Here is an 18,304-nt window from a genome sequence, read left to right on the forward strand (position 1 = left end):
AATGGCTTCCAGAAGAGACTTGGGGCTACAGCTTCACAGGCTGAGTACCAACAAGAGGACTCCAGGCCTCATCTCACAGAAAAGAGCTGAGGAAACAAAGGTTGAGCCAACACTGGTCAGAGGCATGAATGCAGGTCATAACAGAGGTTGAGAACAGAGTCAGACCTAGGACCTGAGAGTCATGCAAGAGGGAAACTGAGGCAAGTTCCCAGGTCAGCTGGCAGAGGAGATTTGGACAGGACACAGAGAAAGAGTGATACCTATGAGGCAATCAAGGAGAGCTAGTGGTGGCTGAAACACTAGCTCAAAACACTCGGGTTTCAAAACAGCATTTTTCTAAGAGACATACTGTGCATGAGTGCAGTACCTGGAGTTTTAAACCATTAGATTAATGAATACTCACCACAGCTATTACAGGAATGAGTACTCCCAAGTTCCCCGCGCTGCTAGAAGCCTAGAAAGAACAGAACTAATGTCACCAATGAGTATGCACTTATTTTAAAAAACAAGACACCGTGTCATATAAACCTGAATTCCCTAATCTAAAAGAAATGATCAGAGGGCTGGGGTTGTGGCTCAGTGGAAGAGTGCTTGCCTAGCCTGAGCGAGGCCCTGGGTTCGATCCTCAGCACCACATAAAAATAAATAAATAAATAAAGGTATTGTGACCAACTGCAACTAAAAAATAAATACTAAAAAAAAAAAAAGAAGAAATGATCAGAGATGTGTACACAAAGAGAGGCACAGAGATGCTCATCTAAGCCAGGCACAATGGTGCTTGCCTGTAATCCCTACCACTTGGTTGTCATCAATTAGTTGTAAACATTATCTGCAATTAGACCAGTGATCCCTACCACTTGGGAGGCTGAGGCAGGAGGATTCACAAGATTTGAAGCCAGCCCGGACAATGTAGACTTAGTCTCAAAATAAAAAAAATAAGGATTGCGGATGTAAGTCAGAGGCAGAATACTCCTGGGTTCAACACACACACACACACACACACACACACACACACACACAAAATCATGAGCTGGAGATGTGGCTCAGTGGTAGAGTGCTTGCCTACCATGCATGAAGCCCTGGGTTGAATCCCCAGTAGCACATAAAAGAAGTAAAAGAAGTCAGGTTTAAGAGCATGCTAAGATTCAATTTCAGGTAATACACATATGCATAAAACATCAAGGAAGAAATCAACAGGGTGATATATTTGCTAGCACTATTCACTACTTCTTCTCCAGGCAGCCCTTATTCCAGAGTTCATATCTCAGAGGGAAAAGCTCAACAGCTACTCAATAAATACTTATTCACCACTTGGCTAGCAAGCAAGAACTATTCTTCAAAGACCAGAATTCAAAGCTTTGTATCCAGCTCAGTGATTAGCAAAGGGGATCCCTGCATTGGCTCTCATGGTGCAACCTACAGTATTGAATGAAGTACTAAAAATCAAGAGTCTTGAGAAAAGAGCAGATGGGAGCAACCATGGGTCCTAGGTATCCTTTGGGGACACCGAGGCCCAAATCCTGGGGGAAAGAAGGTCTGTGACACATTATATCTTCTGCCTTCTCAATACTTTGTACTCCCTCCATCACCAGTGCTCCCCTGCATCCCAATGCCTGGGGTTCTGCTGGATGCAAGAGATGCTTTGTCTCCTGTGCATTGGACTCATCTCAGTTGTGCACTACCTGGGAGATTTGATCAATCAGTCACCAAATCACTGGCAAGGGGTCCAGCAGAGCAAGTCTGGTCCAGGTCTTAAGATCTCTTTTTGTACTAGCTACTCCATCCTGGCTGACTATCAATGTAGGGCTTCTTATTGTAATTGTCAACTCAGATGTTACTTCCTTATTTCTGACCTTCCCAGTCTAAAATGTCCTTTTTAACAGAAACCATTTAAGGCTTGTAAAGCCTAAAATATTTAAATCTAGCCCTTTACAGAAACACTGTGCTGACCTGTGGTAGAATAGAATCTGGCACATTTTACTGGGTAACAGAAACAAGGGAAACAACAAAGGAGGATGAAAGTGGAAATACGGTAGAGGGCCTGGTGGCCATAATGTGTCAATGGGGAGATGATGGGGTAAGAGGCCTTTCTTGCCTTAACCACCCCCTAATCTGTCTACTTAGGAATTTAACACATTTTTTTTTTTAACAACTTAACACATTTTGTCTGTCCTAGAAGAACTGATTCCTTGGATGGCCTGAGACTAGGTCAAACCTGGCCCTTCTCATGCTGTCATTATCCTCCATTGATTGGCCCTTAAAGTCTTCGTAGGTGCAGTCACAGTCCTCTCCCTCACCCCCAGCTTTAGACAGATGAGAAAAGGGAGAGGCATCTAGGAGGGAGGCCATGCTAGGCTGCTGTCATGCTGTCATGTGGGTTGGGGGAGTGACTTTCATAAACCAGATGAAATCTGATAAGTCAGTCATCTTTGCCCCGACCGCTAATAGCATCCTTGAGATTGAACTCCACCTCCTTGTTTCTTGCATTCTCCAGATGTATTAAAGTACTTAACAAAGAGGGTATCATGTTTTAATCAAGACAATGGCTCAAGACTCAGTCCTGGTCAGCAGGCACTGGTGGGGAAGACAAGTGGTTGCCTCCTCCTTCCTACCTTCAGGGCAGGCCCCTTCTCACTTGCCCTCTCACTGGCTCTCTTTCCCTCCAGCCCCAGCTGTACAAACAATTCCAGTAGGTTCATGAGTAGCTCATCCACAAGGTGCTCCTCTTGGATGTTGGCTGCGATGTTGGCCAGGGCATTAATCACCGCCAGGGAGCAGTGCCTGAGGGGAAAGGAGCAAAATAATAGCCACCACTAGGCCCTTGACTATGTCCAGGGTACGGTACTCGCTGTAAGGGTGAAGCAAGGTAACACTGGGTAAATCTAGCCTGTCTTATGATGCTCGTGTGAACCAAAGAACTCTCAACAGGTGATGAACATGCCATCTTTGTGACAAAGAGCCCCCAAAAGAAAGTGAACTGCTGTAGAAATGATTGCAGTCTTCTCCTGAGGTGCACTGAGGGATTCTAAGGGACTAAGTTCCAGCAATCTGCATATTAGAAACGCAAAAAGGGCTCAGAACACTTTCCTATGAATGTCCACGGCCTACTGCACAGCTAAATATGGAAATACATACTTTTCAGGCACTTCCTGCTTGAGCCCTGCTTTTCCCCCTCAAATCACCAACAGTCTTATTCAACATTTACTACCCATAAAATATTTACTTGATGATCAGCATCTCCCCAGAATGCCCCCTACCCCAGAGCTGATGTTAATATTAGCCCATATCAAATGCGCAGGAAGTGCTCAACTGTCCTGGGATCACCTGCCTCAGGATGGTGGCCAGCGCCACACAAATACTGGATGTCAAGCTGACATTGCCCTCTTAGCTGTATGCCAAAAATCAGTGAGGCCTGCTAGGTTTCTGTGACCCTGGAGGCAGCCAGACTGCCACTTCCATGTTGTGTACCTGAGTGTATCACTTGTCTTTGAGGCTCAGTTTCTTCCTGAGCAAAAGTAGGATTAGGGACTGGGGTTGTGGCTCAGAGGTAGAGCACTTGCCTAGCATGTGTGAGGCATTGGGTTCAATCCTCAGAACCACATAAAAATAGAATAAAGGTATTGTGTCCACCTATAACTAAAAATTAAATATTTTTTAAAAAGTAGGATTAGAGGCGTTAAACACCATGTGAAGCACTGAGCACACTGTCTAATCTCCAGAAATCATACAACAAATAGTAGCAATGATAAAAGGTATTCCTTTCCCAATTAGTTAGGTATATACCTGGTAGGTCAAGAGCAAAACAAAGGTCAGCAAATGCTTCCACTGGTGAGAAAGAGGATAAATCATTTTTATTAGCAATGAAAATCACTCTATGCCAGAAATGGTGGCACATTCCTATAATCGCAGGTAATTGGGAGGCTACGGCAGGAGGACCACAAGTTTGAGGCCTGCTTGGGCAACTTAGCACAATCCTGTTTCAAAATAAAATAAAAAGAGTTGGAGGTGTAGTTCAGTGGTAAAGCATTCAATCCCCAGGACTGCAGATGCTGAATCTGTACATTTGGAGGGTCAACTGTGTAACAATGCCAAAAGCTCACAATGATGGAGAGCTTTCACACACAATCTCATTTACTGATACAACTAGAGATAGGGTCTCTTTGGCAGGAGAGAAAACTGAGGAACAAAATGGTTGGGCACCTTCTAAGGTCATGAAGCTACACTACTGCCCATTAAACTGACTTGGAGAGAAACTCTGAGGTCTGGATTTAATGGTCTGGAAGAGAGAAGCACAGTGGCTGACAAGAAGACATCAATAGAAATTCTCTTCTTCCCTCTGCCAACCTCCTGTTCTTGTCTGACTTCCTTTCTTCCCTTTCCCTCTCTTCTGTTGATCTGACAAACTCTTGGAGAGACATGTCCCTTCCTCAAGGCATTCTCAGGCAAAGGCAAGGAAAAGACAAGGAAGCATCTTGGTCTTCCAGGGAAAACTGGTTGCGTTTCAAACAAAATAAAATATTCAAGGACTTAAAATGCCTATTCCCTTAGACCCTTCCAAATCCTACTTCTCTGAATCAAACCTAAGGAAAACATTAATGATGCTCTGATATACAGCTACTGGTAATTCAGTGTAGCATTTACTGGTAGAAAAATTGAAAAACTACCTAACATTCAAGCTAAGTGTTGGTTAGGCAAATCTCAGTACCAGTATACAATGGGATGCTAGGCAGTTATTAAAAGGTGACATGCAGAGGAGCATTTATGGCACAGCTGATATATTGCTCAAAAAAAAAAAAAAAGCAGGTTGCCAGGGTGTGCAGTTTGGCCTATTAAGAAGGGAAGAGAAGGAAGGGCTAGGACCATCATGCACTGAGATGTCCAGTGATCAACTCCACGTGGTAGGTGTATGTGGCTTTTCATTTCCTCCTTTGTGCACTTATTTGTAGCATGTAGTGCTTTTTTTAAGGAAAAAAAAAGTTTTATTTAAAGGACAAATCACCAAACTCACATTTTCAAAGGGAGTTAAATACTGTCAGGATCCAAAGCAATAGCAAGGTGCAAAAGCATTACCTGTAGCCATGGTCCTTGTAATCTTTGGTGGCTGAATATACAACTGAGCTGGCCTTTACACTGATCTGCTGGAAGAGATTCCATACTTCCTGATAAATGTATTGCTGGAAGAGAGCAAGAAGCACTGTTACCATGTCATGATTCCTTCATGAGGCCCTTCCCAGAAGATGGGAGAAGGCCTCTCTTGTCATCACCTGGGGGAAAGCTCTTGAATCTTGAGGACCATAAAATACCTTCAAGGGCATTCATTTCTAAAACTTTAAGCAAACCTCAAACTAAAAGCTAAAAGGAAAGTTCTTCAATTCAAATCCTATTTTATGTCATTTACGTTGGTAAGAAATTAATTTAAATCTCTTTTTCTCCAGCACTCATGGAACTACTATATTATACTCACTATGTGGTGTTGAAATACTTGTTAAGTATTTAGTTCAGGTGCAAGGTAAACTTACTCTGTAATTTTACATTTTATACAGTCAAAGGAGATTAACAAAGTTTGCACATGGTTAGTGGGTTTTATGGCTCTGGCCTCACTTAGGGCCTTCCTCACATTTCCAGTGATAACCAAGCAGCCCAGCTGATCAATGATGAGTACGTCAAGGGGTGAGGGGGGCTGGCAGAATTTCTGTTGCAGAATTTGCAGAATTGGCTCCATGACCTTCGGGGTATCCCTTAGGGCCACTGCAATATGTCCCAAGGCTCGGATGGTGTGGTCAGGAATCAAGTGAGCATCCCTACAGAAGGAAAGAACAGAAGCACCCGATGAACAGTTCTCTGGTATGCAATAATGAAATAAAACGCAGAGGCTATGATCCAGACCTTGATTTCACTACAGTCTTAATGAAGCATTCATCTGAAAATGACCACCTGCTAATCTTTAACTATCAGCAGAAAGACAAAGCCCCAGACAGTAGGCTAGAGGACAATAATTTTTCTCTACTAGCACAGTTGTGCAGGATGAACATTCTGAGATAGATTTCACCTTAAACCTGTGGCAAACCCAATACATGCCTACACTGTGACCAGAAAAGAGGCACAGACATGTACAATGCTAGATGCCCCCTCCAAAACCATAGAGAACTGCTGCCCCTAGCAATGGGAACATACTTGTCACTCTCCTGAGAGATGTAGAGCCGGTTAGAGAGGCTGGCTAAGAAGGCCTCCACAATCACTGGATCCACTGTCAAGCCAGCCTTCAGGCACCTAAGGATCAAGGAAAACCATGTGATATTAGTCATCAAAATGATAAGATAGAGTTTTTCAGTTCTGTTTTGGTTTTTTTCTTTTCTTTTCTCAGGTTTACAATGTTTAAATAACTACTCCAAATTTCTACCCCAAAAATCTGAATGAAAAAACCATTATGTAGAATGAATTCAAAGAATTACTGCAAATTTTGCCCACTTCATAAAATATCTCAGCTGGAAACAATAACTTCATTATTTTGCCTAGAATCATTTTCTTCAGAATATTGTACTGACCCTATTTGCACTTTTAAATTTCCTAACAAAGTTAGTGACTTAACAAAGTTATAGTGACTTACTCAAAAGATAGATGGTCCCAAGATAGCTGAGGAAATATTACAATGATATCAAGAGTTTGGGGATTTTGTTTTTATTTTCTTGGTGTTGGGAACTGAAACCAGGGTTAATGCTAAGTAAGCATGAACTCTACCACTGAGCATCACCCCAGACTTTATCAAAGTTTTAGTGGTAAATAGAAATGCTTATGCAATTGGGAAAAGTTTGGGGAAATTTTTAAAAATCCCATAAAAATATAAAATCTTCTTTTAAATTTTTATTTATTTATTTTATTTATTTTTATACTGTACTAGTATAGAATGGGCAGCCTCACCACATTTACTTTAGCAAACCGGGTTCCTTTAGCTTCTGCCACATCATGCGGGGGTAGTTATCCAGTTTGAAAGAAGATAAAATCTTAAAGGTGTGTCTTGCTCTCCATACCTATTTGGGTCCTAAGCCAGAGTGTCAGAAAACAACATGGGTGTGACAGAGAGGCTGTATTGATTTGGCTTTTGAGAGTGAGAAGTCAGAATTCAGAGAAGTAACGGTCATTTTCATGCAAATCAGAAAGTATTTGGTTCTTGAGTTGGGAGTTCACACAGCAAGTATCTGTGAGGAATACTCACATTTCTTTTTTTTCAAAGAGAGAGAGAGAGACAGAGAGAGAATTTTTAATGTTTATTTTTTAGTTTTCGGCAGACACAACATCTTTATTTGTATGTGGTGCTGAGGATCAAACCCAGCGCTGCGCGCATGCCAGGCGAGCACGCTACCGCTTGAACCACATCCCTAGCCCGAATACTCACATTTTTAAAAACAAAACAAAAACAAAAACCTCTCAATTATATTAAATATCACAACAGAAAAAAATAACAATATGTTGTTTCTTTGAATGACAGGCTAATAGAACATTCTCTATTTATTATACATTTTCTTTAATAAGCTTACTTATTTATTTATTTATTTTTGTGGTGTGTGTGTGTGTGTGTGTGTGTGTGTGTGTGTGGTGCTGGGGATTGAACCCAGGGCCTGTACATGTGAAGCAAGCATTCTACCAACTGAGCTATATCCCTAGCCCCAGCATTTTTATTATTTTTATGAAGAGAAAGGAAGGTAGTTTACTTTTTTAAAAAATAATAATCCCTCTTTTTAGATCCAGTATAGTTTTTGCTAATTTTTTTTTTAAGTTGTAGATGAACACAATACCTTTGTTTTATTTATTTATTTCCTGTGCTGAGGATCAAACCCAGTGCCTCACATGCTAGGCAAGCGCTCTACTGCTGAGCTACAACTCCAGCCTCAAGTATATTTTTAAAATAATCAGAAATTTTCAACTTCCTTATTTTATAATTAGCCTCTATCTGAAACAGATTTCCCTCTTCCTAGGTCTAACCTCCATCTTCAGGGCTTCCCACCTGCAAATGTTGTCAATGGCGATGTCACGGAGCTGCTCATACATAGAGGGCTGGCTCTTCTTGCCTGACATGACATTCAGGGTCGATTCAGAATGTTCATTGGTGACACTGATTTTTATATCATTGCCAGCAACTAAATTAAAAAATTCAAATCAAATTTCTTAATAAATCATTCAGAAATATTGATAAGCACTCTCATAAATGCAGTTCTGATGGTTAGTAAAGCACAGTCCCATCCTTGGGGGTGATCTAAGTAATGTGCACAAAGGTAAAGACAAGTGTGCAGCAGGGGCCTAAGAAACCCTTCCTATTATGAGGAATGGGAGAGGACTTTCAACTAGTCAGAGTTTGGGTGTTGTCATCTGAAGGGGGAAAATATAAATGCCCACCTTTATAGGTAGGATGAGGAGTACTTAATCAGTCTCTTGCACAGCAGCTATTTAATTGATGCTAATTATTGTTACATTGCCAGATCTGCTCTGAGTCAGTATCCTCTCATAGGGCAATAGAGATTAGATATGGCTATGCACATGAAGCTCCTTGGCCCAGCATTGGGGCATGCAGGACTCGCAGTGGAGGCTATCTTAGTGATAGAAGATGCTAAAAAGAAAATGGAACTAGAAGGGGCTTTTGGTGGTGATAGGACAAGGAGGCAGGGACAGGAAAGGCCTGAAACTCAGGAATGGTGTGGGACATGTAGGAAAAGATGGAAGGAAAGGCATGGAGGAAGAACAGGCTCAAGTACAGTCACATAACCTATGTAGGGAATCACATAGTCACATGGCCCCCCTTTTTTAAGGACTTCAAAGGCATATAAGGACTAGATGCTAGAAACAAGGCATCAACTATAGTTGTCTATTACCTGTGTGGTACTGACTGTGGTACTTATACAGCTTCACCAGCACTGGGGATGGAATGACCAGGAAGTCTCGCAAGGATGGTGTCACCGAGTGTACCACCACCGGAAACCTTTCACATAGGCGGCCCAATCCCTGCAACACATCAACCTGTCACATAGCCTGAGAGGAACTATCTGAGAAGGCCCCAAGCGGTGAGATGCTCAAACCTTTCAATGCCTAAGTTTGACAAAAAACTTCCAAGGTCAAAGCTCCCAGAGGCCACCTGCCTATGAGGCAAAGACAAGGAAGTGGGATGGTATTGACTCTTTCCCACACAAAGTAAATATGTATTATTAATATGTACTAATTTCTTTTGGAAACAAATTAAGGGAGAAAGGGTATAAAATATGCTTTTTAAACAATGGCAAGTATGGAGTCTGTGGGATTATGTCAAGGATGGAATCTCAGCAGAGCAGAACTAAGCATTGTGGATGAATACACCTCCTCCTTGTGAAGCCCTATAGCACATGCCCACAGCTATTCATCTGCTGGCCTTGGGCATCACCCAGCAGATATGAGGCAGCTTCACAATAAAAAAAGATTCAAGGCCCTTTTCAAGGAAAGCTGTTCCTGGATGCCACTTGCACAAATCCCTGGCATACTGTAGAGGGCAGCCCACACTCAGTAAAGAACTGTGTCCACAACAGGCTCTAGTAAAAGTTCTAAAAACAACAGCTCATATTACAGTCTGTCTCTGCTGCTGGAGAATCAATCACAGCCTGAACAGGTAAGAAGGATGCTCCATGGATGGGATTCGAGTATCTCAATCATCAAGTGAAACTGACCTGCAGGCAGCAGATAAGCAAGGGTAAATGTGCAATGATGACTTTGCTGGATGTCTTGGACTGCAGCTTCTCAGACAGCTTGATGCAAAGATTTTCTGCACCTTAACTCAAAAATCAGAGGAGGGTACAAATAATCATCAAAGTCCAATATTTACAAAATAATCTCTGTTAATCATAAAACTTAATTAAACTCCAGAGACACATTTGTTACAAGTTTAATAAGAGGGCCACACCAGAATGAGTTTGGAGGCAGGTATCCTGTACTATGGGTAACTTTGTCTTCTCTCTGCTAGTCCTAAACCCTCTCATTCCATTCTGCAGTGGTCGTAAGCCCTCTCTCTCATTGTGCAGTGTTCCATTCTGTAAGAACACTTCCCATTCCACTTTACCCCAGACAAAGTCCACGGCCTCTAGCTCTGAGCATCCACCTCTCCACAGAAAAGCCTAAAGAACTGGCAAAAAAAAAAAAAAAAAAAACTGCCAAAACACCACACAGGCCCTGTAGCCTTAGGTTTCCCCTTCCTCCCAGATCTAGTTCATCCAATTAGGAGAGAACTACAGATATCCAGCCCACAGCAGGAGCCCAGCTCTGTGTATACCCAGAAGGTGGCCACTCCTAATATGATTGCCTATGCTAGTAACACAGCCAAAAATTCTAGAAGTCATTTTGAGAAGCTCTTGAGAGGAAGAACCCAGGGCATGCCAAGAGCTCACAGGGCAAGGAAAGCAGTCTGTTTTCCTAGGCAGGCAGGCTCACCCTGTTCATCCTTCACAGCCCACACCATAAGGTCCACGCAAGCAGCATTTGCCTGGCAGCGCAGTTTGAGGGGGCTCAGTTCATTGTGGATCCGGTCTGCATCATGTAGAATCTTCTGGAGCTCCCCTTGGCTTGTATTAAACTGTTCCAATACAAAATCATGGATCTCCTTCACAAAGGAAGTGGGGAGGTCTGTGGGAAAGAGGGAAGTGTCATAGCTAAAAACAAAACTACATCAGAAAACAACAAGTGGCTGTCAATCGTTATGGTCTTTTCCTCTCTAACAAAAAGAAGGGTAACATTTAATGCTGGCTATTGCAGTTTCAAGAATACCCACTGGGAAAAGCCTGGATAGGCTGTGCACAATAGTTCTCCACATGCAAACTACCTGGCAGCCATAAGAAATTATAATTTCCAGGGGCTGGGGATGTGGCTCAAGCAGTAACGTGCTTGCCTGGCATGCACGGGGCACTGGGTTCAATCCTCAGCACCACATAAAATAAAATAAAGATGTTGTGTCCACCGAAAACTGAAAAATAAATATTAAAAAATTCTCTCTCTTGGCCTGGGGATGTGGCTCAAGTGGTAACGTGCTTGCCTGGCATGCGTGCGGCCCGGGTTCGGTCCTCAGCACCACATACAAACAAAGATGTTGTGTTCACCGAAAACTAAAAAATAAACATTAAAAAAAAATTAAAAAAAAAATCTCTCTCTCTCTCTCAAAAAAATAAAAAAATTATAATTTCCAGGAAAGTCTAAGACATGCTCTTTTTTTTCTTTTTTTTGTTATTGTTATTATTGTTGTGGTCGGTTAATTGATTTTGGTGGTGCTGGGAATGAACCCAAGACTCACACATGCTAAGTAAGCATTTTACCAATGAGCGATATCCCCAGTCCACCAAGCTTTGCTTTAAGCACTCTATATACTAAAATCTAAAACACATAAAAGGGATGTGTGATCACAGAAACTGATTCAACTGACAATAGGCAGTACTTTATGATAGTAAAAAAAGAGGAAAGGATACTAGTTACAAGGAAAAAAACTGGTTGGAGGCTGAAAAAAGTTCCCTGGATCTTTGGAGCACCCAGAGTTTGTTTTCAAATTCTCATCCATGGGCCAGGAAAATTCAGGAGAGTTACCGTTGATAGGCACAAGTCAGACCAGCTGAGGAAGCCAGCAACACATAGCCTGGGTAAAAGGAAGAACTTGGGGGCTCCTGGATTGTGAAGCCAGGCTGAGTCATCCTTGACCCCTCTCCTATATTCTGACACGCTAGACTTCCCATAGCCCTCAGAATCAGATTAGGAATGGTTAAATTAAGGCATATCTACATTAAAGACTATTATTACATGCTCATTAAAACCTGCTTATGAAAAACACTTAATGGTGTGAAGAAAGAATGTAGAAAAATGTTTTTAAAAATGTACAAAAGATGGGCTGGGGTTGTGGCTCAGCGGTAGAGCGCTTGCTTGGCACGTGTGAGACCGTGGGTTTGATTCTCAGCACCATGTAAAAATAAGTAAGTGAAATAAAGGTATTATGTCCAACTACAACTAAAAAGTAAATTAAAAAATGTATAAAAGAGCTGGGCTCAGTGGCACATGATTACAAGCTATTCAGGAGGTTGAGGCAAGAAGATTCCAAATTCAAAACTAGTCTTGGCAACTTTGTGTCTCAAAATAAAAAAAAGGCTATAGTGTAGTTCAGTGAAATTTTTTGTATGTGCATGCAAAACTAGTAAGATATTATATCTGAGTAAAGTTATTGTAAGTCCTTCATTTTTAAAAATTTTCTGTCTAAATTGGATGTGTAAATTCATGAGCTAAACAGACAATATACAAAATGTACATGTTAGAAAAATGCCTTAAGAAATAAATCCACCAAAAAAGTCATAATTCCTAGGAATGGGGTCCTTAAGACTTATTTTTCTTATTTGCTTTTCCCCCCAAATTTCAGTCATGTAACCATATTGCTCATATATGTGGTGTTTTCTTCATTTTTTTTAGGCAAGGTCTTGCTATGTTGTCCAGGCTGGCTTCAAATACGCAGGTTCAAGTAATCCCAAGTAGCTGGGACTACAGTTGTGGGCCAGTGTGCCCTTCTTGTGTTTATTTTTTAAGTGGCCCTAGCAGAAAGCAAGCACCAGTCTGTAATGGCAGTTGAGAAGTCCATTCTCCTGCCTGCACAGACACATGTGCCAACAGTCCTCACCTTTCATGTAGTATAGAGTATCACGTAGCATCTTAAACATGGTCAGATAGAGGGGGTCACTGAAGGTTGTGTAGTAGAGATCAGCACTGGGGTTGGCCTGTAGAGGAAAAGGGCAAGTGACCACAGAGCAGAAATTCTCCTGTGATGCCTGTTGCCTTGTATGCAGAGGCCCAGCAGACTATTATATTATTTAGCAATCAAAATGGAACAACTACTTATCATGACTCACTATTCAGACACTTTAATTACTTTCCACTCTTCTTAAGCATGAAGCCAAAGAAAGGAGGAGAAGGATGCAGTGCAGAGATGCCTGAGGTAGCAACCATCTATACCTTCAACAAAAGAACTGCCCTTCTTATTGATGACAGCTCACCATCAATGGCCTGAATAGGGACATGGAAAGACAGAAGAGGGAAAAGACAGACAGGGGGCCACCAGGCCAAGGAATCCAATCCTGCCTATTACTCTCTCTATAGGTAGACACTACAGCTAGGGCACCTTCAGATTGAGCTCACATTTTGTAATTAAATTCATTTTGAATTATTCTTTAGCAATCTCATCAGAAATGTAGCACTGAGGAAAATTTCACACAAGCCCTAATGAATTAAGTAAGATGCAATCCTTAACATCTGTATATTACCAGTTTAAATGGGTTAAAGGAGAGTGGATAGGAAGGGGTATACTGTGCAAGGCTGGTGGAGGGGAGAGTCCCTTGGAAAGGGCAAAAGTCACATGGAGAACACAAGAATGATGTAGAGAATGTTAGAGGCATGCCAGCTTTCAGGTGAACACTGATATTAATTAATAATTAACTAAGTGCTGGTGATGAGCTCTGTAATAATGACGTTAAGGACATTACTGCACATAGTCTTCACAACACCCTTTTAGAACATGGATGAAGAAACGAGACTGGGAGAGTTGCGATCAGGGATCTCACTCCAGAGACTTAGATAATGTAAGAGTAAAGTTTGATTGATTGTATATCCTCTTCTGAGAAATGTCTGTTCAGGTCCTTGGCCCATTTGTTGATTGGGTTATTTATTTTTTTGGTGCTTAGCTTTTTGAGTTCTTTATATACCCTAGAGATTAGTGCTCTATTTGATATGTGAGGGGTAAAAATTTGCTCCCAGGATGTAGGCTCTCTTTTCACCTCACAGATTGTTTCTTTTGCTAAGAAACTTTTTAGTTTGATTCCATCCCTGAATATTTCAGGGATGGAAAATGCTGAATATTTCCTCTGATATAAGGAGACTGACTCATAGTGGGGTAGGGAGGGGGAGCATGGGAGAATTGGATGGATTCTAGATAGGAAAGAGGGGTGGGAGGGAAAGGGAGGGGGCAGGGGATTAGCAAGGATGGTGAAAGTGATGGACATCATTATCTAAAGTCCAAAGTACATGTAAGAAGATTCGAATTGGGTGTCAAAATACTTTATATATAAACAGAGATATGAAAAATTGTGGTATACATGTGTAAGAAGAATTGTAATGCAAAAAAACCCACCAAAGTACATGTATAAAGGCATGAATTAGAGTGAACATACTTTATATACAAAGATCTAAAAAACTGTGCTCTATATGTATAAGAATTGTAATGCATTCCGCTGTCGTGTATTTAAAAAAATAAAATCAATTGAAAAAAAAAGGTAAAGTTTGAGGCTTTGAGTCCCACTGCCCTCATATCCAAAGCCTAACTCTCCAGCACTCACTAGCTATGTACCCTGAAGTCCTTAACCCTGTAAAGACTCAGTCCTTTCTGTAAACTAGAGATTGTTGTGAGATTCAAGGAATCAGTTAAGTAAAGTCTTATCATAGTGTCTAGAACATAATAAGTACATAAACCCACTAGTGATTATGAATATTAATATATTACAGTAACACTAAGTCAGCATTTCAAATATCTTTTTTTTTGAGACATGAAACCATTTCTTGAAATGGATGTTTATATTACAGTTCAATTTAGAAAACAAAATACCAGAAACTGCTCTGGTTCAATAGGAAGGAGAGTCTCAGGATCCTACATTACCAACCTTCCCTTTCTACCCATAAAACCAGCCCTAAAAGGGAGCCCCATGGAGCTTCAACTCAACCCTTAGGACGCAAAATGATGCTCTTCATTAGAGCTGGAGTGCAGATCCAAGAAGTCTCTAGCTGTCAGACTGCCCTGGCTAACTCTCAATCCTTGTCTCCCTAGCCTTCCCTCAGTCATACATGACTATTCCCTGACAAGAGAAACCAAGAGGCCTCTTAAGACTGTAAATTGAGTCCAAGTTGGTGGGTAGGACAACAACCTGCAAAGCGCTGCAGGCAAGGTAAGAAGTGTCCGATTACAAACTTAAGATTTGGTTCCTAGAAGTTCTTCCCCACTTCAAACCTGAGCTCCAGCAGCATTACACCCTATGTGTCTCAGAATCAGGAGAGAGAAAGCACATTAGGCTTAAATTAGAATCTGTGTTTGGCATACCCATATGACAATAATCAGCCTAGAAAACAGCAACCTCTCTAGATACTCACAGTCAAAAGGGCCCTGACTCAAATGTTCCCTGAGTTTTTGAGATCTCCCAGAAATGACTTTATAAAGCTATGAGCCGTAGTTTCCCAGATACACACCTTAACTTAAAAGTCAGGGCCTACTGTGCCTATAAAGTGCAGCTCTCAACTTGGAGAAGCTATGGAAGCACAAAAGGAGAAAGGAAGATAAAAGTCATAGACACAAGCTGGATTCCCAACTCCCACAGTATACTATGTGAGCACATTGGTTAGCCCCCACGAACCTTTACTTTCCAGTTGTGAAACAGAAAAAATGACTACTTGTCAGAGGCACTGTGAGGTCATATATTTAAAACCAGGTACAGAGCAGGTGCTCAGGTGGCAGGTGTGTTGCTATTACATGGAACTACGGTTAAATTAAGCTAAAAACTCACTGCTAATCCCTTTTACCCCAGCCCCCACATGAATCATCCGCTTTCTCCCTGTAGATGTTTAAAATTAGGCCAATTTTGTAGTAATGCCCTCAGAAGGAACCTACCTCTATCACACTGGCTACAACCGCATCTAAGGATTTGAGAACAGGCTCCTCAACAATTTTCTTCACCTGTCAGGGAGACAAAACCTCATGAAGCAATTGACGGAATAAAGAGATAGGAACATTAGCTCTTTCTACCAAAGTGCAAATAAGGTTCAAAAAGAACCCATAACAAGGCTGGGGATGTATTTCAGTGGTAGAGGGTGTGCTTAGCATTCCCAAGGCCCTGCGTTTGATCCCTGGCATAAAAACAAAACAAACAAACCTAAAGAACCATAATGAATTCATGTGGTGAAAAATATGATGAAAATAACAAGCTAACAACATATAAATTATGGCTGTAAGTCAAACAATATGCACAAAATCCCCTGTTTGTGGCATCACTTGGGACTTCTTTTCTTACCCTACATAGGAATGACATTAAAAACAAAAGAGGGGCTGGGTGTGTATCTCAGTGGTAGACTGCTTGCCTAGCCCATGTGAGGCACTGGGTTTGATCTTCAGCATCACATAAAAATAAATAAAGGCACTGTGTCCATATACAACTAAAAAGAAAATTAAAAAAAAAAACAACAAAGGAAAAGAACCAATTTTTTTAAATTTGCCATTTTATTTCCATCTCCAGGATGTGAAAGTGTCCAGATTCTATTCATCTGACATTTGACATTTCATCCATCAGGAGTTAACAAGTGTATTTGTGTGATATCCTCCAACAATCCCCTCTCAGACAACTAGAACACACTCACAGCCAGTCCTCAGACACTGAGGGCTCCCCTTTCTCTCTAGGTCCTGGTGCACTGGCTCTTCTAAAGATTCTCAAGTATTTAAACAGGACCACCTGTTTTAAATTCCATTTATTTATTTTTTTTAACATATTTTAAATTTATCTTTTTTTAACATATTTTAAATTCAATTTTTGTTGTTGTTGTTGGTACAGAGACCCACACACATGCTAACCAAGTGCTCTGCCACTAATCTACATCCCTGGACCTCAAAGGAAGGCATGCATTTGCATTTTTTTTTTTAAAGATAGGATTGTGTTTTGCTATGTTGGCCAGGCTTATCTTGAACTCCTGGTTGCTTCAGATTCTGGAGTAGTTGGAATCACAGGTACATAACACCACATCCAGCTAAGTTTCTAATAGAAGCAATTATTTTCATCTGTTCTGTAAATGGAATTTAGTAAAGGAACAGATTATTTAGTCAGCTACAGAATCATTTGATAAATTGCTCCCCCCTTTAACTATAATACTTGATGAAGGTCATTTCCAAAATATATAAATAATGATAACACAACAGAATAAATAAAAATTGCCCAAAAGAAAATCTAGGGGCTGGGGATGTGGCTCAAGTGGTAGCGTGCTCGCCTAGCATGCGTGAGGCACTGGGTTCGATTCTCAGCACCACATAAAAATAAAATAAAGATATTGAGTCCACCTAAAAAACTAAAAAACAATAAATATTAAAAGAAAACCTAAACTTAGAAAATTAAAAATCTTGAAAAAATTCCCTCAAGAAAGTATAAGCAATATTTGGGCTTAAATAAGGATTTCTGACATGGTACTAGAAGAGCCATCTGTGAAGACTATGGCCCACCTGGACCACCATTTTTTCTGGAACATCCACACTGAGAAGCAGTTTAAGAAAATTCCTCCTGGAGAGAAATTTCAAAAATATTCTAGGGGCCTGTGCAGTGGCTCATGCCTGCAATCCTAGCATCTTGGGAGGTGGAGGTGGGGGGATCTGGAGTTCAAGGCCAGTCTCAGAAACTTGGCAAGACCCTGTCTTGAAATAAAAAATAAAAAGTGCTGGGCTGGGGATGTAGCTCATGCGGTAGCGCGCCCGCCTGGCATGTGTGCGGCCCGTGTTCGATCCTCAGCACCACATACCAACAAAGATGTTGTGTCCGCCGATAACTAAAAATAAATATTAAAAAAAAAATTCTATCTCTCTCTCTCCTTCTCTCTCTCTCTCTTTAAAAAAAAAAAAAAAAAAGTGCTGGGGATGTAGGTTAGTTGTAGTGTGCCCCCTGGGTTCAATCCCTGGTATCACAAACAAAATAAACAAAACAAAATCCATACTAAGCCATTTAGCAATTCATTATGGCTCCATCCTTTTTAATTACCCCCTAGGGTTGTTTTTTTTTTTTTTTTTTAAACAGTATTGGAGATCAAATGCAGGGCTTACACTCTACCACTGAACTGTACTCCCAGCCCTGTCACCTATGTTTTAATATCTTCTTTCATTTTCAACCTAAATAAATCTATTCTCCAAGTGATTTCTATTCACCTCCACATATCACATGGCTGCTCTCTAGTGCATGTTCCATGCTTTCCAGTGTTTTCATTTCTTAGTTTTCAAAATAGAATATTTGATCTTTGGAATCTCTCATCAATAATGGTGTCATTCCTACCCACACAAATCTATCTTGAACCACACAGTTCTACAGTAAGAACTTCAGGTCCCCTAGATCTGGCCACAGATCTGTTTTCAAAACTGTACCTGTAGAGTCAGGTACAATACAAAAAGCACTGGATTAGTAGAATGTGAATCCTTGGACTAAGCCTAGCCTGCCCTTGGCCTGACTATCCTTGATGTACTTGACAATGATTTCTTTACTTCTAA

General features: G+C 41.0%; 1 protein-coding gene and 1 non-coding gene across 3 annotated transcripts in view; both read right to left on the bottom strand.

The window, feature by feature from the left end:
• Pi4ka (phosphatidylinositol 4-kinase alpha) overlaps positions 1 to 18,304 on the bottom strand; it is a 134,338-nt gene that overhangs the window by 72,055 nt on the left and 43,979 nt on the right. For both annotated transcript variants that reach the window (XM_026401773.2, XM_026401774.2), the window contains exons 9-19: positions 15,683 to 15,748; positions 12,656 to 12,752; positions 10,444 to 10,635; positions 9,687 to 9,787; positions 8,865 to 8,994; positions 8,003 to 8,135; positions 6,175 to 6,270; positions 5,618 to 5,801; positions 5,071 to 5,174; positions 2,613 to 2,781; positions 404 to 454 (exon numbers count right to left, since the gene is read on the bottom strand). In XM_026401773.2, the coding sequence (XP_026257558.2) occupies positions 404 to 454; positions 2,613 to 2,781; positions 5,071 to 5,174; positions 5,618 to 5,801; positions 6,175 to 6,270; positions 8,003 to 8,135; positions 8,865 to 8,994; positions 9,687 to 9,787; positions 10,444 to 10,635; positions 12,656 to 12,752; positions 15,683 to 15,748 (1,323 nt within the window). The remainder of the gene's footprint in view (positions 1 to 403; positions 455 to 2,612; positions 2,782 to 5,070; positions 5,175 to 5,617; positions 5,802 to 6,174; positions 6,271 to 8,002; positions 8,136 to 8,864; positions 8,995 to 9,686; positions 9,788 to 10,443; positions 10,636 to 12,655; positions 12,753 to 15,682; positions 15,749 to 18,304) is intronic.
• LOC113191878 (small nucleolar RNA SNORA66) lies at positions 6,888 to 6,990 on the bottom strand. Its single transcript, XR_003301946.1, has one exon. It is a non-coding gene; the product is annotated as a small nucleolar RNA SNORA66 (small nucleolar RNA).

The sequence above is a fragment of the Urocitellus parryii genome, chromosome 3, assembly GCF_045843805.1.
Source record: "Urocitellus parryii isolate mUroPar1 chromosome 3, mUroPar1.hap1, whole genome shotgun sequence".
NCBI lineage: Eukaryota > Metazoa > Chordata > Mammalia > Rodentia > Sciuridae > Urocitellus > Urocitellus parryii.